General features: G+C 42.0%; 1 protein-coding gene across 1 annotated transcript in view; it reads right to left on the reverse strand.

Annotated features, from left to right (window-relative positions):
• The window catches only part of IZUMO2 (IZUMO family member 2), a 103216-nt gene extending 77125 nt beyond the window's left edge, over positions 1–26091 (reverse strand). The window contains exons 1-2 of the mRNA XM_075840825.1: positions 25861–26091; positions 6786–6860 (exon numbers count right to left, since the gene is read on the reverse strand). Of these exons, the coding sequence (XP_075696940.1) occupies positions 6786–6860; positions 25861–26089 (304 nt within the window). The 5' untranslated portion in view covers positions 26090–26091. The remainder of the gene's footprint in view (positions 1–6785; positions 6861–25860) is intronic.
• Between the last annotated feature and the right edge of the window lie 326 nt (positions 26092–26417).

Here is a 26417-nt window from a genome sequence, read left to right on the forward strand (position 1 = left end):
GTCCCGGTAGTGGGTATCGACTTCACTCCTCTTGCTAATGGTTATTTTACACAGCATACCCGTTTTTAAACTCCTTGTTGGCTCCATGCATTTGGAGCAGTGCTCTGTACTGTTGATGCAGGGATTATCGTCCGATTTGGTTTTAGGTCTTCCCTGGTTGCAGTTGCATAATCCCACGTTTGACTGGAATACTGGGGATCTTACCAAATGGGGTAATGAATGCTTGACGTCATGTTTTTCTGTTAATTCTATTTCTCCCCCTGAGGAAGTGAACACGCTACCTGAGTTTGTTCAGGACTTCGCTGATGTTTTCTCTAAGGAGGCCTCCGAAGTGTTACCTCCTCATAGAGAATACGATTGCGCTATCGATTTGGTACCAGGAGCTAAGCTCCCTAAGGGTAGGATATTTAATCTCTCTTGTCCCGAGCGTGAAGCCATGAGAGAGTATATCCAGGAATGCCTGGCCAAGGGTTACATTCGCCCCTCTACTTCTCCGGTAGGTGATGGCTTCTTCTTCGTAGGGAAGAAGGATGGTGGTCTTAGGCCATGCATTGACTACCGTAACTTGAATAAGGTCACTGTAAGGAACCAGTATCCCCTTCCTTTGATTTCTGATCTCTTTAATCAGGTTCAAGGGGCCCAATGGTTCTCTAAGTTTGATCTACGGGGGTCGTATAACCTTATCCGCATCAAAGAGGGGGATGAGTGGAAGACTGTGTTTAACATGCCAGAAGGTCATTTCGAATACCTCGTCATGGCCTTTGGGTTGTGTAATGCTACCGCGGTCTTCCAGAATTTCATAAATGAGATTTTAAGAGATTACCTGGGGATATTTCTTGTAGTGTACCTTGACGACATACTTGTGTTTTCCAAGGACTGGTCCTCCCACATTGAGCATGTCAGGAAGGTGCTCCAGGTCCTTCGGGAAAACAAACTGTTTACGAAGACCGAAAAATGTGTGTTTGGGGTGCAGGAAATACCATTTTTGGGTCAAATCCTCACTCCTCATGAATTCCGCCAAGGATTCAGGCAGTGGCGGAATGGGTCCAACCTGCCTCCCTGAAGGCGTTACAGTGCTTCCTGGGGTTCGCTAATTATTACAGGAGATTTATCGCTAACTTCTCGGTCATCGCTAAGCCTCTTACGGATCTCACTCGCAAAGCTGCTGATCTCCTCCACTGGCCTCCTGAGGCTGTCCAGGCATTTGAGATCCTTAAAAAGTGCTTTATTTCGGCCCCGGTGCTGGTTCAGCCCAACCAAATGGAGCCATTTATTGTGGAGGTTGACGCGTCCGAGGTGGGAGTGGGGGCTGTCTTGTCCCAGGGTACCAGGTCCCTCACCCATCTCCGTCCCTGTGCCTACTTCTCCAGGAAGTTTTCGCCCACTGAGAGTAACTATGATATTGGCTACCGCGAACTCTTAGCCATTAAATGGGCATTTGAAGAGTGGCGCCACTTCCTGGAGGGGGCTAGGCACCAGGTAACGGTCCTTACCGACCACAAGAATCTGGTTTTCCTAGAATCTGCCCGGAGGTTAAACCCGAGACAAGCTCGATGGGCGTTATTTTTTTACCAGATTCAACTTTTTGGTTACCTATAGGGCTGGGTCTAAAAATATTAAGGCTGATGCACTGTCGCGTAGCTTCATGGCCAGCCCTCCTTCGGAGGAAGATCCTGCTTGTATTTTGCCTCCAGGTATAATCATTTCCTCTATTGATTCTTATTTAGTCTCTGAAATTGCGGCTGATCAAGGTTCAGCTCCCGGGAACCTTCCTGAGAACAAGCTGTTTGTTCCCCTGCAATTCCGGCTAAGGGTACTTAGGGAAAATCATGACTCCGCACTATCTGGTCATCCAGGCATCCTGGGTACCAAGCACCTCATTGGCAGAAACTATTGGTGGCCTGGGTTGCCTAAAGACGTTAAGGCCTACGTCGCCGCTTGTGAAGTTTGTGCTAGGTCCAAGACTCCCAGGTCCCGACCAGCGGGCTTACTACGTTCTTTGCCCATTCCCCAGAGACCTTGGACCCATAACTCCATGGATTTTATCACCGATTTGCCTCCATCTCAAGGCAAGTCGGTGGTGTGGGTTGTAGTAGACCACTTCAGTAAGATGTGCCACTTTGAGCCCCTCAAGAAACTACCCAATGCTAAGACGTTAGCTACCTTGTTTGTCAAACACATCCTGCGTCTCCATGGGGTCCCTGTCAATATTGTTTCTGACAGAGGGGTACAATTTGTTTCATTGTTTTGGAGAGCCTTCTGTAAAAAGTTGGAGATTGATCTATCCTTCTCCTCTGCCTTCCATCCTGAAACTAATGGCCAAACTGAGAGGACTAATCAGTCTCTAGAACAATATTTAAGGTGTTTTATCTCTGACTGTCAATATGATTGGGTCTCCTTTATTCCCCTCGCCGAATTTTCCCTTAATAACCGGGTCAGTAACTCGTCAGGGGTCTCCCCCTTTTTCTGTAATTTTGGGTTTAATCCACGGCTCTCCTCCGTTTCACCTGGTAGTTCCAACAATCCCGAGGTAGAGGTCGTTCATCGGGAACTGTGCACAGTCTGGGCCCAGGTTCAGAAGAACCTAGTGGCCTCCCAGAGCATACAAAAAACTCAGGCAGATAGAAGACGTTCTGCTAACCCCTTGTTTATGGTCGGGGATCTGGTGTGGCTATCGTCAAAGAACTTGCGCCTTAAGAAGTTTGCTCCCCGGTTTATAGGGCCGTACAAGGTCATTGAAGTCCTCAATCCTGTCTCCTTCCGACTGGAGTTGCCCCCATCTTTTCGAGTACACGACGTGTTTCATGCCTCCCTCCTTAAACGCTGCTCCCCGTCCTTGGCTCCCTCGAGGAAACCTCCTGTCCCCGTTCTCACCCCTGAGGGGGTAGAATTTGAGGTGGCCAAGATTGTGGACAGCAAGATGGTCCAAGGCTCCCTCCAGTACCTGGTCCATTGGAGAGGATACGGGCCTGAGGAGAGGACTTGGATACCCGCCCGGGATGTTCACGCTGGGGTATTGGTCAGGAGGTTCCACCTTCGTTTCCCCAATAAACCAGGTCCACCTAGAAAGGGTACGGTGGCCCCTCATAAAAGGGGGGGGTACTGTAAAGGATCTGCCAGGCACAGCTTCTGTGTCAACGCCCATAGGTAATCAGTCTGCACCTGCTTCTATGTCTGTGAGACTGACTCTATCTTCCACCACTCAGGATGGCAGGCTTAGGAGTGGGAGAGCCTATCACAGCCTGGCCAGACGGAGCTAACCCCCGCCCTCTGTCTATTTATACCTGCCTTTCCTGTTCCTCCTTGCTTGTGATTCTTCTCGTTTGGTTTCCTGGCCCTGCTGCAGCTTCTTGAACTATTTGTCCCTGCTTCATACTGACCCTGGCTTACTAACTACTCTCCTGCTCTGCGTTTGGTACCTCGTACACTCCTGGTTTGACTCGGCTTGCTCACTACACTCCTGCTCTGCGTTTGGTACCTCGTACACTCCTGGTTTGACTCGGCTCGTTCACCACTCTTGTTGCTCATGGTGTTGCCGTGGGCAACTGCCCCATTTCCCTTAGCTTCTTTGTACCCTTGTCTGTTTGTCTGTCGTGCACTTATTGAGCGTAGGGACCGTCGCCCAGTTGTACCCTGTCGCCTAGGGCAGGTCGTTGCATGTAGGCAGGGACTGAGTGGCGGGTAGATTAGGGCTCACTTGTCTGTTTCCCTACCCCCATCATTACAGATACTATACCGTGAATTTAATTATTGTGTTGTGTATTTTGTGCTTAATATCTAAGTGTGATTTGTATTAATAAATATTTATTTAATTTACTATACAAATGTGTCATGAATTACTGCGTACACACGCACACTTAGTGGCAAAACAGATAGCGTTAATACAAGGAAAAAGGTAGGGGAGCTTGGTATAACCCTAGCCACCCTAGTAAAAGGAGTTAGTAATAGTGAGTGACACTTTCTCAGTGAACCCCATTTATATACCAGTCAGGGATTTTTTTTGTCAGATTGCTAGGGCTGTTTATTAATTTGTCGAGTTTAGTTGTGTGTGAGATAGGCAACTGAGTTGAGAGCTGAAGTTATTGTGATGGTATTGTAGAAATAATGCATGATAGAGTGTGCGAATATCAAGACATTTAAGGTTCCTACAAGGGTATGCTAGTGCCTGGACTGGGGGGGGGGGGGGGGAGGGAGCAGTTGAAGGGAAAAGGGAAGAAGTAAGATGGTCACTTATTTATTTCAAAGGACAAAAAGATTCAGGATAACATGATTTAAATTCCTGATCACAGTGGCCAGTCTCAACCATTGATTCCCTTTGTAATTGTCAATACACTAAGTAGCCCACTGGACTATTAAAGGGGTCTTCCCTGTAATTTATCTCCTAACTTACAGGATAGGTGGGAAATATGCGATCAGTGGGGGTCCAACCACTGGGACCCCTACCAATCACGAGAACGGGCTTACTTTGCCATTGCTGGAAGCCCTAAAAGAATGGAGCGGTACTGCGCATGCTCGGCCACCCCCATATAAATTAATGGAGCGCTAAGCCTGTTGTTGTGATCGACGAGGCTCCCAATGGTCGGACCCCCACTGATCACATATTTATTAACTAACCTGTGGATAGGTGATACATTTTAATTATGGGAAAACCCCTTTAAACCCAAAGTCCACCGGAATTTAACTGGTTGCCAACACAGGAAGAGAATACTTGTCCTGAGCAGAGGGTACTTGGCGCATCAGGACGAGTATTCTTGTACTGTGTGACAGCCAGTGTCCACGAGCCACGATGGGCGGGGCAACGGCTGTAACAGCTGTTACACACATCCGCAGTCCTGCTCTAACGGCAGAGAGAAGATAAACCTCTTCTCTCCACCGCTAACCCCTTGAATGCCGAGATCAAAGCTGATTGCGGCATTCAAAGCTATAGTGGGAAGGGGTTTCCCCTTTGATCGCGTCACAGGAAATCCCTGTGATGCAATCAATGGCTATACCTGGTATGGGTATTGAAGGACCCCAGGGCTGTCTGACCATATTCCCTGCTGTTAGGGCATACTGAGGTATGTCCTAACAACTGCCTGTATACAGGCTAATGTACAGGCTAATGTACTGGCATATAGATATATGCCAATAAATTAAAGTTCAAAAATCAAAATGAAAAAACCCTCTATGGGATAAAAAAAAAAAGTTACATTTATGAAAAGAAAAGTAATGTTAAATAAAAATAAAAATAATTGTAAAAAAAATACACAGAAATACACATTTTACAATAAACTTTTCAAAACATAAGTCCCAAAATATGAAAAAATATATGCATATAAGGTATTGCCACGTTCGTAACAACCTGTACAATAAATGTATAATGTTATTTATGATAATTGGTGTATGGTGTAATAAAAAAAAACTGCAGCGGAACTGCTTTTTTTTCTTTTCAAAATTTTTGGCAAAATAAAAATGTATATAAATTAAAAGATAATGTAAATGTACCAAAAATGGTACCTACATAAATTATACCTCATCCCACAAAAAGCAAAGTCTCACACAGCTATGTTGGGCAAAAAATTAAAACGTTATGAGTGCGGAGATGCAAAGAGGGAAATATAAAAATATTGTACGGTCCTCAAGGCCAAAATTGGCAGTGTCCTTTAGAGGTTAAATAAATAAATAACAGGTTATCTTGTACCTTTTCACACAAAATTATTTATCAAACTGCTCGGCTCCATCCTGCTTGATTACATGAGGCCCACTGTTTGGACTGCATGTTAGACGTGATGGGTTCTCTATAAATCTGTATTACCATTGGGTAGAACTAACAACTTTGCAACCTTAGTAACCAGTGAAACCATCACTACAACACTTCAATACATCAAGATTACAAGTCTTCATAAGTGTCATACTACAACATGCACAGGATCCATAGATTTAGATGCATGTAGGAAGTTCCCCAAAATTGCTCAGCAAGAGAAAGCATGTATTCTCAACCTATTTCTTCTGTGACCTCATCAACCAATAATACATGGTGATGCCTGGGCCTCAATACCAGTGGTCGTAGTTTAAATAGAATTAAAATGTTCCCTAATTAATCTTTACTTTGTCTCCTGAACCGGGTATAACATTAAAATAACCACAAAATGAGTCAAATATATTACTAAATCAGAATTTGCTGTAGTTGAACAAAGGCCTGTGCAGTTTTTGATCAAAACTGTACAACTTTAACCCAAGCTATGCCTCACCAACAACTGGAGTTGCCTCAACAGCGAGTCCCACATCACAGTTTGAGAAGTATTGGTCTAAAGCAGATAACACCTGTAAATTAAAGTAGTTTTACAGAAATCTTGACATTAACATTTATAGAATACATTGAGCCTCTTGAGGATGTCCTGGACCTCATTTTCTAAGCTTTTCGCCAGCTAGAATAAACGTACCCTGGTAACTTGTTAACATTACATATGGTAAGGAACACATTTCATAACGTTATCCTATATTAAGTATAGCAAAATTCCAGTTCATATAAATCCAACTAATGTTAGCGGAAGGAACAGTACTACAGTAGATGTAAACATTAAAAAAGCAAGTCACATACAAATGATCTAATTATAAGTGCTTATATTCTATATTCAAAAGTGTTATTGCGGTTAGGATTAGGTTAATAAAGAAATTCGAAGTGTAGGTTTATGAGATTTTTTGGATGAATTCTTGAAATAAGTAGCCAATTGTGAGGCATGATATAATAATCATTCAAAATGAAAAGAGCTATCAATATTGGGATTAGCAAACAATACGCATACCTATTTCCTTTGAATGAAGAAATCTTTGTGCTTCCTTCTCAATGTAATTAACCAAAGTGTTGTAATGATGAATTTCTGCAGGTAGTAAAGCATAAATTCAGGTCGAGGTCAAGAACCAGATCAGTATATATTTTTTATATCATTACATGTTTATTCACAACATGGTCAAATATATGTAGACATCTAGGCATCACAACTTTACTGTTAGCGCCTATAAAAAATATTTGCTCTATTGAATTGTTCATATTTTATTACGTAGCTGTAAGTGGCACTCATTTAAATTTGGCTTTTTGACAGTGATCAGCAGAAAAGGAATATTTAATGTCAAGTGAAGACCAAGATTTTACATTCATTATAATTATTAAGACAAAATGGTTGAATACATAACTTTTCCCCTTTATTATTGTGACACACCTAGATTATCACTGAAACAGACAGTTGGTTGTAGAAGGGCAAAATATTAGAGGGTGAAATATAGGCATAGAGGCTCACTCTATGAGTTCTTGCAGCATTTATATGGCTTTTTACAAGAAAATACCCTATCAAATAATACAAAACTATATGTCCCCCCATCTAGCCTCTTCCACGCTACACTGCTCTCAGGGAAGAATTTGAGAAATGACCGATGCACTTTATCCTGCTGCTCTTGCTGTCATCACTGCCTCACTTATTCAATAAGATAATTTCTGCAGTGGCAGTGACTCTCAGATTAAGGAGAATCATAATTATTCCATTCTTGGAAGATTGGTGGTCCAAACAGTTAAAATATAAACGAAGGAGATTTTACAGCTCCTGTCCTGGATTGTATTGTATACAAACCAAACCTGGAGCCATGCAGAGAATGCTGGTTTTCTGTGGTTATCCTGGATACAGAGTTGGTAAAGCTCTCAGAGGAAGGGCTTTTGATGCTCACAATGAGCCAAGCATCTGTTAAGAATAGGTCCAATTTAAATTAGTCAGGATATAAGCATGCTGGCCAGATGATTTTAGCGGTAGAAGCAATGCATTGGGCCAGATGGCACATAAGAACACTACAACTGAGCTGATGGGGAGGCACAGTTATAGACCATATGGAGACCAGGAATGTTAGGAAGACTGAGTTATTATGTTCACTTTTTCACCATGAGCGGCTCGATGCTCTAAGCAGCATTTTAATAGGTTGAAACTTTAGCCTTGCATATATTTTTCCTCTGTAGCATTAATAACCAGTGTCCTGATGAAGACCAAGGAACCTTAGTGATTGTCAATATCTCTTTTGTTCCATAAAGGTGCCTGGTTTCCTCTGTTATTTCATAATATAAACTGCACTCCACCCATAGGGTCACCTCCTGCATTCCTTCCAAACACCAGTGTCCATTCATCTTATGGGATGGTTATGTGATCCAGTTAAGCTACATACAAGATTATTCAGAAATTGTATTTACTTATATAAGTCTAGGTCTGTATAAATGTCACACATTTTCCATAGTGAAAGTACATTCTGGGGACTCCCTTATCAACCTGATGGACCCGGTATCGCAATACAACAACAAGTGGTGACAGTACATAGAGTTCTTCAATCTATTAACTATGGAGGATTTTACCGATTCAGTCCAGAGGGCCTGCTACAAACTGGTCCCGTTTGCTGAGCATTTGTGAAATGGTGTACAGACAGGAAATTATCTCCAGAGTGACTTTGAGAAAATTCTGCAATTTCAGCTTTGACTGTGGCTGTGACTGTACCAGAAAACCTCTGGTTAATCCTTTCATTTCCACAGTGTTTGGTCTGTGATGCCCAGAACAAAACTTTGGAATGTTGTATTTTAAAGGAACCATTTATTTTTTATTTCTTTCTCTACTCCCCAAAAATAAATGTTTTTTGCAGGACAAATAAAGATTTCTTTTTTTTTCAAAAATATAATTTTTTACTGCTTTTTTCCCCACAAGGTACACTGCCATTATCAAGCAATGTAAATAGGCAGGCTAATAGTACAGAGAGCGATCCATTCGCATTTTAATTTAAGTTGGGTGGGTGAGAAGCGGTTAAAAGTTTTGAATAACCTTTGAGAAAATCAGAAACACAATTGGAGCTTCAAAAGAAAGCAGCTTTGCTGATTGATGGATCTTGTTATATCCCTTTTGTTACTGTGCTGTTGCGCAGGACACTGAAGAAATACTGAATTTACTGATGTTATACCACTTTCCTGTTGTCCAAACTGTGCAATCTGCATGTTATTATTCTTTCTTGTAGTCCAAGCTGCACAATATTTCCCACCAATTAAGGTTTTATTTTTTGCAATGTGAATTTGGCATTTTTTTCTCTTTAGGCTAGCTAGGGCTGCACGGCGACTTTGGTTGTGACAGGTTGTGCATCCAAAGATCTCCATGTTGCGCTGCTTACATCACAGTAATGTTAGTGAATATGATCCCTTTGCGACCAGCAGGTAGATATGACCGCGACACTCCAGCCTCAAGAAGTCCAGCAGGTTTGGATTCCTTGCGACTGTGATTTAGCAGCAACTTGTAGGTTGAAAAGCAACAACGTTGACTTTTATTACCTGCAATGCAAGCAAGGTGACAAAGCGATCTTAGGCCGTGCGACCTGTGAATGGCGGCCAAAGTCGCCGTGTAGCCTGAGCGAGAGTTACGTATTATGGAAGGTCCTTATAAAGGATTGGTTAGGTAAATAGCTTTCCACCTGTCCTAACAAGTCACATAACCCTTTATGCGACGCAGCCTTGTTTTGGCCTTAAAGAGGCTCTGTCACCAGATTTTGCAACCCCTATCTCCTATTGCAGCAGATCGGCAAGGAAATGTAGATAAGAGTAACGTTTTGTTTTTTTTTAAAAACGAGCATTTTTGGCCAAGTTATGACCATTTTTATATTTATGTAAATGAGGCTTTCTAAAGTACAACTGGGCGTGTTTAAAGTTAAAGTACAACTGGGCGTGTATTGTGTATGTACATCTGGGCGTTTTTACTTCTTTTACTAGCTGGGCGTTGTGAATAGAAGTATCATCCACTTCTCTTCACAACGCCCAGCTTCTGGCAGTGCACAGACACAGCGTGTTCTCGAGAGATCGCGCTGTGACGTCACTTCCTGCCCCAGGTCCTGCATCGTGTCGGACGAGCGAGGACACATCGGCACCAGAGGCTACAGTTGATTCTGCAGCAGCATCAGCGTTTGCAGGTAAGTCGATGTAGCTACTTACCTGCAAACGCTGATGCTGCTGCAGAATCAACTGTAGTTGAGTGACAACAGGTAGTGAGTGACGTCACAGCGTGATCTCTCGAGAACACGCTGTGTGTCTGCACTGCCAGAAGCTGGGCGTTGTGAAGAGAAGTGGATGATACTTCTATTCACAACGCCCAGCTAGTAAAAGAAGTAAAAACGCCCAGATGTAACGAACACAATACACGCCCAGTTGTACTTTAACTTTAAACACGCCCAGTTGTACTTTAGAAAGCCTCATTTACATAAATATAAAAATGGTCATAACTTGGCCAAAAATGCTCGTTTAAAAAAAAAAAAAAAAAAGTTACTCTTATCTACATTGCAGCGCCGATCTGCTGCAATAGGAGATAGGGGTTGCAAAATCTGGTGACAGAGCCTCTTTAAGGCTCAGAGCGCTTTATTGAAATCTGACATATTTCACTTTATGTGGTAATAACTTCGGAATGCTTAAACCTATCCAAGCAATTCTGAGATTGTTTTCTCGTGACACATTGGGCTTTATGGTAGTGGTAAAATTTGTTAGATATATTCAGTGTATATTTGTGAAAAATTGAAAAACTTAGAGAAAATTTTGAAAAAATAAAATTTTTCGGAATTTAAATGCATCTGCTTGTAAAACAGATTGTTATACCCACCAAAATAGTTACTAGTTCACATTTCCCATATGTCTACTTTAGATTGGCATCGTTTTGTTGAACATTTTTTTATTTTTCTTGGACGTTACAAGACATAGAACATAAACATCAGTTTCTCATAGTTTTTTAAAAATTTCAAAAGCCTTTTTTTAAGGTACCTGTTCAGTTCTGAAGTGGCTTTGAGGGGCCTATGTATAAGAAACCCCCATAAAACACCCCATTTTAAAAACTAGACCCCTCAAAGTATTCAAAACAGCATTTAGAAAGGTTTTTTTTAACCCTTTAGGCATTTCACAGGAATTAAAGCAAAGTGGAGGTGAAATTTGAAAATTTCATTTTTCTTGCAAAATTTCAATTTTATTCCATTTTTTTTCTGCAACACAGAAGGTTTTACCAGAGAAACACTACTAAATATGTATTGTCCAGATTTTGCAGTTTTTAGAAATGTCCCACATGTAGCTCTAGTGTGCTCGTGGACTAAAACACAAGCCCCAGATTTAAAGAAGCACCTAGTGCATTTTGGGGCCTCTTTTTTTATTAGAATATATTTTAGGCAGCATGCCAGGTTTGAAGAGGTGTTGAGGTGCCAAAACAGTAGGAATCCCCCAAAAGTGACCCCATTTTGGAAACTACACCCCTCAAGGAATTCATGTATGGTTGTTGTTACCATTTTGACACCACAGTTTTTTCACAGCACGTATTTGAATTGGGCTGTGAAATTTAAAAAATTACATATTTTCCAATAAGATGTCATTTTTTTAATAAAATTTCTTATTTTCACAAGAAATAAAATACCCCATTTTGTTGCCCAATTTGTCCTGAGTGCGGTAATACCCCATTTGTGGTGATAAACTGCCGTTTAGGCCCATGGGAGGGCTCAGAATCAAAGGAGTGCTATGTGTTTGTTGGAGTCCAGATTTTGCTGGATTGGCTTTCGGGTGCCATGTCGCATATGCAGAGCCCCAGAGCTAACAAAGCAACGGCAACCCACCAGAAGTGACCCCATTTTGGAAACTACACCCCTCGAGAAATTTATTTATGGTTGTTATTACCATTTTGACCACACAGTTTTTTCACAGCACGTATTTGAATTGGGCTGTAAAATTTAAAAAAATTAAATTTTTTCCAATAAGATCTAATTTTTTATCAAAATTTCTTATTTTCACAGGGAAAAAAATACCACATTTTGTTGCCCAATTTGTCCTGAGTACGGCATTATCCCATTTGTGGTGTTAAACTGCCGTTTGGGCCCATGGGAGGACTCAGAAGGTAAGGACCACTATTTGGCCTACTTGAGCTTTTCTGGTGCTAAGTCATGTATGCAGAAGCCCCTGAGGTACCATTAGTACAGAGTGAGATTTGCAGGTGTGCATTGATAAATTATGGCAGGTTTCCTATCTAAGGACATTAATACACAGCAATGGCTTACTGACGCGAAGGAGGTGTTCCCGGACAAACTCAATTTAACCAGTACACCAACATTGAAATCGGCATTCAACACTTTGGCCAATACGTACAAAGAAAACATCAGGTCGTGGTGGGAGGTTAGGAGTTTAGAGAACTATATACAGCAGAATATAGTCCCTAAAGGGTTAAGAATTAACATTACGCCAGCTAGAAGAGCTAGGACATCGGAACTTTTAGAAAAATGGATTACGGAAGCTACTGCTAGCTCGGTACGATTCATGCGAATACTACTAGAACAGTAAAATAAAAATCTAGCCCTAAAGGATCAGATTGACAAAATCAAAACATATAAGAATGATGGCACTTTTGAGCAACAGGAGGCACAATTGCAGCAGACGATTGAAAAGCTCCAAACAGCCATAAAGGAGAGGAAACACCTGCAGTTTACGCGAGACCTACAAGCCTTCAAGGAACATCGGGCATACAATTTCGAGGGCATAACTCCAGGAATAGATGTTTATTTAGAGAGATCATCCTCAGATTTTGAACAGTCTGATTCGGAAGGGGGACTCAAGCAGAATACGGGCACTAGCTACAGCAATTCCAGAAAGGGTCCGGGATTTGGGACTTCACAGAGAGGAAGAGGTAGACGCTCTAGGAGGGCTCATCAAGGAAATAGATATTTTTTAGGGGTCAATTATCCGGCCACCAAATAGACATTACGAACCAGACCCATACAACAGGAGAGGGACCAATAAGTGTAGTAGATGAGAACCCACAACACATGGATTTAGAATTGCATGAGAACAAGATGGACACAATGCAAATTATTAACATCTCTCAAAAAATCCTAACAACACAGGATATCGATTTATTAAAAAAAGGGCTATCCTATGTCCCCACCACCCGCTTTAACACCTTTGAATGGGTAAAAGATCTTAACCTCTTTGCCCGAAAATTAAAATGGGTTAAGTTTTACAAACATCATGACCAGCAGAAATGTAGGGAACTGGGTATTGAGGAAACCGACTACCCTGATTTTTTAAACCTTATGGATCTTATTCAAGAGAATGAAAAACCGGAAGGACAGGGACCCTTTACTAATCTCAAAAATAAAAGCACTAAAGCAGCACCAACGAATGAAACAAACAATATCGATTTATTTGTGAACATGGAACAATGAAATAGAACAACTGGGCAGAAATATGGAAAGACAACAGTATCACAGTAATCTGACCACAGAAGAGATCACTGCACTACGTAATTTAGAGGGGGATAAATCAATTATAATCAAACCCGCAGACAAAGGGGGTAACCTTGTAGTTATGGAGGTAGAGGTATATAAAAAAATGTACCAACGCATACTATCTGTACAAAATAACTACTGTACCTTGACCAATAATCCAATAGACAGTCATGCTGAGGAATTACTCAACATGCTGCAAAAGCCCTGTAGAGAGAAATTGATCAGTTAACAGGAGCTTGAATTTATGCGTCCAAACAACCCACAAATTCCGACTTTCTACAGTGTACCCAAGATACACAAAGGTACCAATCCCCTCAAAGGCCGACCAATAGTATCGGGTATAAATGGCCTCTTGCAGAATGTAAGTACGTATGTAGACAGTGTACTCCGGGACTTTGTCCATACCCTACCTTCGTATCTGAGAGATACAACAGATATACTAAAAAGATTAGAAGGCTTGGAAATTCCCCCAGGAGCTATGTTGGCAAGTCTAGATGTAGAGGCCCTGTACAGCTCCATCCCTCATGAAGAGGGATGTGAGGCTATACGCTGCTTTCTGGAAACTCGAGGTATTCAATTCAAGGCCCACAATGAGCTCATTTTAAACATGCTCAACTTCATTCTGACCAAAAATATATTCCTGTTTGGGGGCAAATAGTTTCACCAACTAAGAGGGACTGTGATGGGCAGTCCCTGTGCACCAAGCTACGCCAACCTGTATCTGGGTTGGTGGGAGGATCAGGTGGTGTTTGCGGAGAATCTCGCTTCATCTACCTCGCCCATTTTGATGTGGGCGAGATTTATAGATGATATCTTCATCATTTGGAATGACACAGTGGAGAATTTCAATAAATTGGTTAATATCCTGAACATAAATGGACTAGGGCTGTTTTTTTTACTTCAGAGATACATGAAGCATCGATCAACTTTCTAGATATTACCATCTTCAAAACTGGATTAGGCAAAATCACCACCACACTCTACCGAAAGAGCACAGCAACCAACAGCCTCTTAGCTTGGGATAGCCACCATCCCATTCCTTTAAAACAAGGTATCCCTAAGGGACAATACCTTAGACTAAGGAGAAATTGCTCAGAATTTGGTGATTTTATGAGCAAATCTAGGCACCTACGGAAGAGATTCCAGACGAGGGGATACCCAGGCAAAACCTTGAGACAGGCTTACCAACATGCGTTGTCACACAACAGAATGAATTTATTGGTCCCACAGACCATCAATAAGGAAGAGAACAACGAGAATAAAGTTAGGGTGATAGGCACCTACGATGTTCGGCATCTGGAGATTAGAAGAATTTTTAAGAAATACTGTGAAATCCTGAGAGCGGTCAGTGACCTCAATCAGGCAGTGGCACCCTACCCACTCATTACTTTTAGACGAGGAAGAAACCTCCAGGACCGCCTCGTCCATAGTCACTTTACGGAAGATTCCCCACAAACTGACTGGTTGCCAGACCCTCCAATTGGGACGTTTAGATGTGGATCATGCAGTGCCTGCCAGCACGTTACCAAAAGCAATAATTTCCGGAGTGCGTCTACGGGGCAAGTCTTCTACAATAGGGAATTCAGAAACTGCAAATCAAAAGGTGTAGTCTATATGGCTACATGCACGTGCCCACTTAATTATGTGGGAAAAACCATCCGGGAGTTTAGAAGAAGGGTGCTGGACCATATAGGAAACATTATACGTGAAGAGGACACATGCCTCGCGAGGCATATGAGAGAAAGACATGGAAACAGAGTAGTGGAGATCTCCTTTCAAATAATAGAGGTCATCAAATCATCCAGTCGTGGAGGAAATTTGGACAAACTCCTCCTACAGAAAGAATGCCAATGGATCTATAGGCTACAGACCCTCAGCCCACAAGGCAATAATGACTACATGTCATTCACCAGCTTCATATAAGAACATCGAATTAAACCCCCCCTTCAGTGTCTATTTATCATATTTACAGCAATAGAATGCATGAATAAATAAATAAACAACGAACCTTGCATAATAATGCATTTGTACCTGCGTCCAATTTTCAAAGTAAAGGTTAATTCATACCTACCTATATATACCCTCCCGTATACAGAGTCTATATACCATATAAAATATGCAATATCTACAACAATAGAATGGATAAGTACACATACCACGCATAATAATGCATTTGCATTCCCGTCCAAGCCCCAAAGCAAAGGTTAACTTATATCCAGGTACATATACCCTTCCGTATACAAAGTCGGAGTGTCCATTACACAAATAAAAACGTCAAGTGTAGCCAGAAGCTTAGGATAATAATAGCACTTAAACCTGCTCACACAATCAATGTCATTTGAATTACATATTTAATACTTTGCACCTTACCATGTATGTGCAGAAAAGCCTTGAGTGACAGTTCGGCACTTTGAAATCAGATACGTAGAGTGAGTCATTCCAGGAACCTCCCATGGCTCTTACGTCAGGGAGCATGGCAGGGACCTGTGCACTACATGTAGTGCATCCCGTCTAGCCAATGATCCCCATTCATGCTACACTGGGGCGGCAGGTCTCCCGACCGCTGTGATTGGCTTGATACGGATGAGCCCCTGATAGGGGGAGTGATTTGCTGAACGTGCCGACCGGCACGATAGACTGTCACATTACAATGGGGGTGGACTCTCCACCTTAAAGGGAATGTGTTGCCAGAAAAACATGTTTTTTTTTTAAAATTTAAACATTTAGTGTGTGGGTGATTAAACATTGTTCAAATTTTTTTTTTTTTTTTGGCACGAGCCAGGAAATATTATAAATTATTTCTAATTTATAATACTACCCATTTTTGGCCACTAGATGGGGCTGTTCCCAAATTGCAGCATTGCAACATTGGGTTAAAAGCCCTCGCTCTAGTGAGCTCTCAGCATCCACCCCTCCTTTATCCCGACTAGTGCCGGGATAAACGAGGGGTTTGAAAGGTTTAACCTCCTACACTGTGTGTCGCCATTTTTTGAGGTAACCCACAGTGTAGTAGGTTTACATACAGTAGTAAACACACACAAACACTAACATACATTGAAATCTCTTACCTGCTCCTGCCGCCGCGGCTCCCTCCGGCCCGTCCGCTCCGTTTGCTGCCGCTGTTCCATGTGCACAAGTCCGGAAGCCGCGACCGGAAGTAGTAATATTACTGTCCGGCTGCGACTTCCGGTCCACAGGAAAATGGCGCCGGACGGCGCCAATTTCGAATAGGACTGTGTGGGAGCGGCGCATGCGCAGTTCCCACACAGACGCCGTACACGGCAGTCAATGGGACGGGAGCCGTTCGCAGTCCCTATGGGACTGTGGCTGCTGTATTCCATGTCTGTGTGTGTCGTTAATCGACACACACAGAAATGGAACAAAAAATGGCAGCCCCCATAGGGAAGAAAAAGTGTAAAAATAAGAAACAGTAAAACACAAACACACAAATGAATATAAACGTTTTTATTAAAGCACTAACATCTTTAACATATAAAAAAATTATTTGCGATGACACTGTTCCTTTAAAGAGGCTCTGTCACCAGATTTTCAAACCCCTATCTCCTATTGCAGCTGATCGGCGCTGCAATGTAGATAAGAGTAATGTTTTACTTTTTCAAAAACGAGCATTTTTGGCCAAGTTATGAGCATTTTTATATTTAATTAAATGAGCCTTTCTTATGTACAACTGGGCGTGTTTAAAGTTATGTCCAACTGGGCGTGTATTGTGTTCGTTACATCTGGGTGTGTTTACTTGTTTTACTAGCTGGGCGTTGTGAATGGAAGTGTATGATGCTGACGAATCAGCATCATCCACTTCTCTTCGTTACCACCCAGCTTCTGGCAGTTCACAGACACACAGCGTGTCCTCGCTCGTCCGACATGATGAAGTTCCTGTGGGAGGAAGTGAGTGACGTCACAGCGTGATCTCACGAGGACACGCTGTGTGTCTGTGCACTGCCAGAAGCTGGGTGGTAACGAAGAGAAGTGGATGATGCTGATTCGTCAGCATCATACACTTCCATTCACAACGCCCAGCTAGTAAAACAAGTAAACACACCCAGATGTAACGAACACAATACACGCCCAGTTGGACATAACTTTAACCCTTTCACGACCAAGGACGAAAATGAACGTCATGGTCGGCTGCTAGTTCCCGCACCATGACGTTCATTTTCGTCCGCATTTCAAACTGTCACTCTGTGTAAACACAGAGTGACAGACGCGCGCTGACAGCTGTCCTAGACAGCTGAGACATCAGTCTCGCCGGACAGCGGACCATCGCCGCTGCTTTCGGCAGTTAACCCCATAAGTGCGGCGACGGATTGCCGTCGCCGCATTTAAGTGGTTTGAAGCACATCGGCAGCCCCCACGAAGTGATCGTGGGGGCTACCGATGCTTGTCACGGCAATCGGAGGTCAGATAATGACCTCCGGGTTGCCATGTACGGAAGCCTCGGAGGAACACCCTCCGGCCGTTCCTCCTCTGCTTCCTGTCAGTGTGACAGTCACGTCACAATGACAGTTAGAGTACATTACACTACGTGTGTAGTGTAATGTACTCTAGCAGCGATCAAAGCTGCAAGACTAAGTGTCCCCTAGTGGGACAAGTGAAAAAAGTAAAAAAAAAGTAATAAAAATGTTTTAAAAAAAGTGTAAAACTAAAAGTTATAAGTTCTATAAACACTAAATGCTTTTTTTTCCTATAAGACTTTTATTATAGAAAAAAAATTAACACGTTAAAAAAGTACACATATTTGGTATCACCGCGTTCGTAACAACCCCAACTATAAAACTATAATGTTATTTTTTCCGCACGGTGAACACCGCAAAAAAAATAAATGAAAAACGACGACAGAATCGCAATTTTTTTGGTCACCACCGCTCCCTAAATAAAGAATAAAGTGATCAAAAAGTCGCATGTACCCAAAAATAGTACCAATAAAAACTTCTATCCGTCCCGCAAAAAACAAGCCCTTACACAGCTTTTTTGACTAAGAAATGTAAAAATTATGGCTCTCAGAATATGGTGACACAGAATTTTTTTTTTTTATAAATAAGTCAAACGCTAAACGCTAAGCGCTAACGCAAACGCTAAAAAAAAGGACCAAACCTATATACATCTGGTATCGCCGTAATCGTACCGACCCGCAGAATAAAGTAAAAATTTAATTTATAGCGTACGGTGAGCGCCGCAAAAAGAAAACCTAAAAAACGGTGTCAGAATTCCTGTTTTTTTGCTCAGGATTGCAAAAAAATTGAATAAAAAGTGATCAAAAAATATCACATGTACCCCAAAATGGTACCAATGAAAACGACAGATTGTCCCGCAACAAATAAGCCCTCGCACGGCTCCGGTGGTGAAAAAATAAAAAAGTTCTGTCTCTCAGAATATGGCGATGCAAAATGTGCAGAGTGTCCAAAAGTGGATAAGATCGGGCACCATTTATCAGTGCGACACTGGCCACACATCTGTGGATAATTATTTATTTACCCCATTATTATAACCTCTTATTATGCCCTGATGTTCTCCGCACAGATAACATATACCCCCAAATTATAAACTGAAATACCAGCGAAACCCAAAACAGAAACCTACCAAGCAAAATCTGCGCTCCAAAAGCAAAATGGCGCTCTCTCCCTTCTGAGTCCTGCAGCGTGCCCAAGCAGCAGTTTGCGCCCACACATATGGCGTCGCCATACCCGAGAGAACCCGCTTAACGTTTTATGAGGTATTTGTCTTCTGTGGCACAAACTGGGCACAACATATTATGCACTAAAATGGCGTATCAGTGGAAAATTGCAATTTTCACTTTGAACCATCCGCTGTGCATTAACCCCTTTGAGCACTATGACTTAATTGCCCATCATGGTGCGGCGGTTGATGTATGGAGCCGGCTCACGTGTTGAGCCTGCTCCATACGCTGCGGGTGTCAGCTGTGTATTACAGCTGATACCCGGGACTAACGGACAGGTACAGCGATCGCTCTGTTACAGAAGCCTGTAAGAATAAATTTGATATCAATTTTCGCGCCCTAATTCCAATAAACTCTGCAAAAGACCCGTGGGGTGTAAATGCTCACTATACCCCTAGAAAAATTCCTTGAAGGTTTTTCCAAAATGGGGTCACTTTTGGTGGCTTTCCACTGTTTTGGTCCCTCCAGTGCATTGCAAATGCGACATGGCACCGAAAACCATTCCAGCAAAATCATAAATCCAAATGGCGCTCCTTCCCTTCTGAGCCCTGCTGTGGGTCCAAACAGCAGTTTATTACCACATATGGGGTATTGTAGTAATCGGGAGACATTGCTTTACAAATGTTGGGGTGCATTTTCTTCGTTATTCCTTGTAAATAATAAAAATTTCTATGTTGTTTCAGAAAAAAGTACATTTTAATTTTTACAGACTAATTCCAATATATTTAGCGAAAAACCTGTGTGGTCAAAATGCTAACTATACCCCTAGATAAATACCTTAAGGGGTCTAGTTTTCTAAATGGGGTCGTTTATGGGGAGTTTCTATCGTTCTGGCAGCTCAAAGCCTCTCCAAATGTACAGTGGGGCCTAAAACATTTTCAAGCAAAATATGAGTCCTGAAAGCCTCCGGGTGCTCCCTTCCTTTGGGGCCCTGCCGTGTGTCCAGGCAGCGCATTAGGGCCACAATGTGGGTATTTTTGAAAACAGGAGAAAGAGGGTGATAGATTTTGTGGTGTGTTTCTTCATTTTCATGTTCGCTTTACAAAGAAATCGGTCTTCAAACTAATACTTTTATGAAAAAAGTGAAATTTTTTTTTTTCCACCTGATATGCATTAAATTTAGCAAAGAACTGTGGGGTCAAAATACTTACTATACCACTAAATAATTACGTTATGGGGTCTAGTTTTCTAAATGGGGTCGTTTATGGGGAGTTTCTATCGTTCTGGCAGCTCAAAGCCTCTCCAAATGTACAGTGGGGTCTAAACATTTTCAAGCAAAATATGAGTCCTGAAAGCCTCCGGTTGCTCCCTTCCTTTTGGGTCCTGCCGTGTGTCCAGGCAGCGCATTAGGGCCACAATGTGGGTATTTTTGAAAACAGGAGAAACAGGGTGATAGATTTTGTGGTGTGTTTCTTCATTCTCATGGTCGCTTTACAAAGAAATTGGTCTTCAAACTGATACTTTTATGAAAAAAATATATATTTTTTTTTTCACCTGCTATGTATTAAATTTAGCAAAAAACTGTGGGGTAAAAATACTTACTATCGCTTAGGTAAATAGCTTAAGGGGTCTAGTTTTCTAAATGGGGTCATTTGTGGGTGTTTCCATCATTCTGAGACCTATGAGCCTCTGAAAACCTGGCTTGGTGCAGGAAAACAAAATGTACTTCAAAATTTATAAAATTATTATTCAATTTGTAAGTCCTCTAAATTGCTGAAAATTTATTTTATTTTTTCAAAAGTGCTGCCAAAATAGAGTAAAGAGATGGAAATATATATTTAATTAAAAAAATTGTACAGTATGTGTGCACATATGTGACATATTGCAGTTAAAAATAGGGGAAAATGGTAATTTTTACAAAATTTCTTCCATTTTTCTATTTTTTAATTAATTTCCGTAAATCGTATCAGTCTACTTTTACCACTAAAATAAAGTACAACATGTGACGAAAAAACAATGTCAGAATTACTTGGATATTCAAAACTTTCACAGAGTTATTCTCTGTTAAAGTCAGACATACCAGATTTGACAAATCTGGCTTGGTCATTAAGGTACAAACATGCCCGGTCATTAAGGGGTTAAACACGCCCAGTTGTACATAAGAAAGGCTCATTTAATTAAATATAAAAATGCTCATAACTTGGCCAAAAATGCTCGTTTTTGAAAAAGAAAAATGTTACTATTATCTACATTGCAGCACCGATCAGCTGCAATAGGAGATAGGGGTTTGAAAATCTGGTGACAGAGCCTCTTTAAATTGTGGAGTATTCTGCCGCCAACTGCGGCTAGCAAACTGACCTGACGTCAGGCATAATTGAATGCCATTCTACTCATTGCATTGCACGCTAATAATGAATAAATGAACAACAACACTTAGGGTATGTGCACACACACTAATTACGTCCGTAATGGATGGACGTATTTCGGCCGCAAGTCCCGGAGCGAACACAGTGCAGGGAGCCGGGCTCCTAGTATCATACTTATGTACGATGCTAGGAGTCCCTGCCTCGCTGCCGGACAACTGTCCCGTACTGTAATCATGTTTTCAGTACGGGACAGCAGTTCCACGGAGAGGCAGGGACTCCTAGCATCGTACATAAGTATGATGCTAGGAGCCCGGCTCCCTGCACTGTGTTCGGTCCGGTACTTGCGGTCGAAATACGTCCGTCAATTACGGACGTAATTAGTGTGTGTGCACATACCCTTACCATCTGCAGGCCCCTGATGAATTGCGGCAGATAACACTGACAGCAAGGAAACGCGTAGGGCAAGCTCTATGACCGACTGGTATTTGTCACCAGCCCTTATAAGGGCTTAGCAGCCAGCAGCTGAAACGACGAGCACAGACTGGCTTGCATCCTTATACAGCACAGCTATTTAGCCTTAGAATAATACATAGATGCAGCAAACAGAGAGCTCTCTAACGGCATCTACTGGGCTTACACAGCACAGCCATTTAGCCGTAGAATAATAATATATAGATGCAGCTAACAGAAAGCTCTCTATCGGCATCTACTGGGTTTACACAGCATAGCTACTTAGCCTTAGAATAATACATAGATGCAATAAACAGAGAGCTCTCTATCGGCATCTAGTGGGCTAATTTAATATACCAACGGGGAAACCCCAAGGTATCTAACCGGATTATGGTAGCACTATTTGGATAAATAAAATTATAAAATATCAATAAAAATATTATAAATAAAAATATATAAAAATATAAAAATATATATAAAAATAACAAGATCCAAGTAACGAAAAATCGAAAAATCATTAATAGCAATAAACTATTGGAAACCAGCTCCACATCCGTTTGTAACAAAGTTAATCTATATATATATACCTCAGATCTCCAGCAGGTCATAGAGCTAATAGTGGCAATGTTAGTGCATTCACACTTGTACTAAGCAATGACATTACTGCAGTCTGCACTGTGTATCAAACAGAAGCAGGTTGCATTTTGAATAACATACAGTGATATCGTCACATTACAGTATATATCCCTAAAGACATAAACCAGTGGCAATTTTATATATATATATATATATATATATATATATATATATATATATATATATATATGCCATGTCAGTGTCCGATATATTGTGCCCAGCATGCGCCACCGGAGATATACACCCCATAAATTGTAATGTGGGTTCTCCTGGGTATGGCAATACCCTACAAGTTGCTATTATCACCTGCCTGGGCACACAGCAGCGCTCAGAAGGGAAAGGTGAGAGGGATAAGCTGTGCGGAGTGCATCAGGGTAGATTAAAAATCGAAGGGATACATTTTAAAACACTTTCATACAGAGCCCTGGTTTTTCGGGACACGTGTCACATTGATATATTGTGTCCTCCCTTATCCCCCTCTTATAGCAGGCTTTGCACCTCTTTTGACTTTTTCCTTTCTTGCCAGTTTGGGGAACTTCTTCTGGAAAGTGTTGCCCTGGTACGATGCGTGTGGCCTCGATTCCAGAAGTACTGGGTGCCCCCTTATTGGTCCCTAAAGATTAGGTTCTTGATAATGATGTGCATGGCCAGCTTCTTATACCATACCGCATGGCACTGTAGGGCTTCAGGACTTGATCTGACAAGTCCACCCCTCCCATGTACCTATTGTAGTCCAGGATGCAGTCTGGTTTGGGGGTCTCTGTACTGGTACCTCGTACAGGTACATGGATACTGGTGTGACATCTCTCTTGTCTTGTACTTGACACACAATATGTTGCTTCTAGATTGTGCCCTGCTCTCACCCCTTCTGAGTGTTTGCCCAAGCAGAGTCTTAGGGAGGCCTCTCAGATTTGTTTCTAGCGCCGCATGCCACAGTACTTCTGGAACCGAGGCACTTGAAGAGTGGGACGCTGGTATAAAAATTATCCAGGTAGAGGTGGTAACCCTGGTCCAGTAGTGGGTGCACAAAATCCCACCAAATTTTTGCATTAACTCCCAGTAAGGGAGGGGGGGTGCGACATTATGGGGGCTGAATAATGGTAACCTTCCCTTCATATATCCTAAATTTGTAGGTATACCCTGATGTACTCTCGCACAGCTCATACATCTTCACGCCATACCTTGCCCTCTTTCCCGGCAGGTACTGACGGCATTGAAGCCTCCCTTTAAAATCTACCAAGGACTCATCAATAGAAATACACTTCTCGGGGGTGTATGCTTGGGAAAACCGGGCACTGAAACGGTCTAATAGGGGTCTCTGTTTATACAAACGGACAAAACTGGGGTCATCTCGGGGTGAGCACTGCTTATTATCAGTATAATGTAAGAAGCCAAGTATTGCCTAATTTATTTTTTTTAGGTTCCAGTTCAGTTCTGAAGTTGCTTTGAGGGGCCTATATATTAGACACCCCCATTAAACACCCCATTTTAGAAACTAGACCCCTCAAAGTATTCACAACAGCATTTAGAAAGTTTATTAACCCTTTAGGTGTTTCACAGGAATTTAGAGCGAAGTAGAGGTGAAATTGACATATTTCTTTTTTTTGTCAGAAAAAGCTTTTTATTCCATTTTTTTTCCTATAAAACAGAAGGTTTTACCAGAGAAACGCAACTCCATACTTATTGCCCAGATTCTGCAGTTTTGATAAATACCCCACATGTGGCCCTAGTGCGGTAATGGACTGAAGCACCGGCCTCAGAAACAAAGGACCACCTTAGGGGATTATGAGGCCTCCTTTTTATTGGGTACCATGTCCGGTTTGAAGAGGTCTTGTGGTGCCAAAACAGTGGAAACACCCCAAAAGTGACCCTATTTTAGAAACTAGACCCCTTGAGGAATTCATTGCAGTTTTCTTGGGGTGCATGCGACTTTTTGATCAGTTTTTATTCTATTTTTGGTGACTAAAAAACAGCAATTCTACTATGTTTTTTTTTTGTTTTTTTTTTACAGCGTTCACCATGGGCTATAAATGACATATTCACTTTATTTTGCGGGTCGATACGATTACGGCGATTTCATATGTTTATAGTTTTTTCATTTCTTATGGCGTTTGCACAATAAAATACTTTTGGTAAAAAAATCATTTACTTTTTGTGTTGCCATATTCGGAAAGCCATAACTTTTTTATTTTTCCGTCTGTGTCGGCAGCTCCGTAGAAATGAATGCAGCGCCGGTCGCGCTTGTGCGTATGTGTGACCAGCGCTCCTTTCATTTTTATTGAGCTGCGCAGACTCCGGAGGTTAGTCATGGAGAACATTGGGGGACTTTCGGTCCCCCGTTCTCTCTATCGCTGCCAGCGATCACACATGTATCCCCTATCCTGTGGATAGGGGATACATGTCTTTTGTAGGACACACCACTATAGGTCGGATTTTTTTTTTTGGGGGTGGGGGCTGTATGGCGTTACCTACAGGGGGGGCTGTATGGCGTTACCTACAGGCGGGGGCTGCATGGCGTTACCTACAGGGGGGGGCTGTATGGCATTACCAACAGGGGGGCTGTATGGCGTTACCTACAGGGGGGGCTGTATGGCGTTACCTACAGGGGGGGCTGTATAGCGTTACCTACAGGGGGGGCTGTATGGCGTTACCTACAGGGGGGGCTGTATGGCGTTACCTACAGGGGGGGCTGTATGGCGTTACCTACAGGGGGGGCTGTATAGCATTACCTACAGGGGGGCTGTATGGCGTTATCTACAGGGGGGACTGTATGGCGTTATCTACAGGGGGGCTGTATGGCGTTATCTACAGGGGGATGTATGGCGTTATCTACAGGGGGATGTATGGCGTTCTCTACAGTGGGGGCTGTATGGCGTTATCTACAGGGGGGGCTGTAAAAAAGGCACTATCTACAAGGGGAGGTGGGCCCCAGTCAAAAGTTTGCTATGGGGCCCAGTCTTTCCTAGTTACGCCCCTGATTACAGGTTATGAGTACTGGATTCTGGAGATGGGACGTTGATCCAGGGATTTATTGTGATTGCCATATTTGGAGTCAGGGAAGAATTTTTTCCCCTAATAAGTCAATTGGCATCAACCTCATGGGAGTCTTTGCCTTCCTCTGGATCAACACGGAAGGATTATAGGTTGGACTTGAGGGACCTGTGTCTTTATTTCAACCGTATCAACTATGTAACGTCTCATTTACACTGGGGAGAATGGAGCAAATGTGCTGATGGACTCAATGGTTGTGAAACCTTTTTTGGGGATATGGGAAATAGGCAGGTAGAGTACTCAACATATTAATGTGAAGCTTATTTCAAACATAACATTTAGCTCATTTACATATGATATATTAAAGGATCAGTCAGTACTATACAGAATCTTTAAAGCATCTAAATTACTACAATTAGAACTGTAGCTTTGTATAGTCCAGTTGCATTGTATCTAATGCAGAAAGCAATAAAATAACAATGCAATGATACATACCCATTATGCCTGTGAAGTGATTTACAGCATAGTCTTTAAAGAAATTGCTGGCTATACCCTTCAGAATTCTGTAACAATGGTTGCGAAGTTTGCTGACTCTTATTTGAATAGGTATAGCTTCTGTTCTTATCTTTCCAAATATTTCCAGTAGGTTTGAATTACATTGAAGGCAGCTGGAAGCCATTGGGATGAAACTGGCTAAAATAAAAAGCTTAAAGCACACAGCCATTGTAGATACACTAAGGTTGTTTGTTTGCAATATATTTATTTCACGACACTAATGAAACAACACATCACCCTTTATGACATCATGATGTTCCACTAGAATTGTCACTTGACCACAGCCTGGAGACTATATAGTGGATAAATAGGTTTTTAACCCCTTAAGGACGCAACCTTGTTTTGGCCTTAAGGCTCAGAGACCATTTTTGAAATCTGACATATTTCACTTTATGTGGCAATAACTTCGGAATGTTTATACCTATCCAAGTGATTCTGAGATTGTTTTCTCGTGAGACATTGGGCTTTATGTTAGTGGTAAAATTTGGTCGATATAT

The sequence above is a fragment of the Rhinoderma darwinii genome, chromosome 10 (genome assembly GCF_050947455.1).
Source record: "Rhinoderma darwinii isolate aRhiDar2 chromosome 10, aRhiDar2.hap1, whole genome shotgun sequence".
NCBI classification, from domain to species: domain Eukaryota; kingdom Metazoa; phylum Chordata; class Amphibia; order Anura; family Rhinodermatidae; genus Rhinoderma; species Rhinoderma darwinii.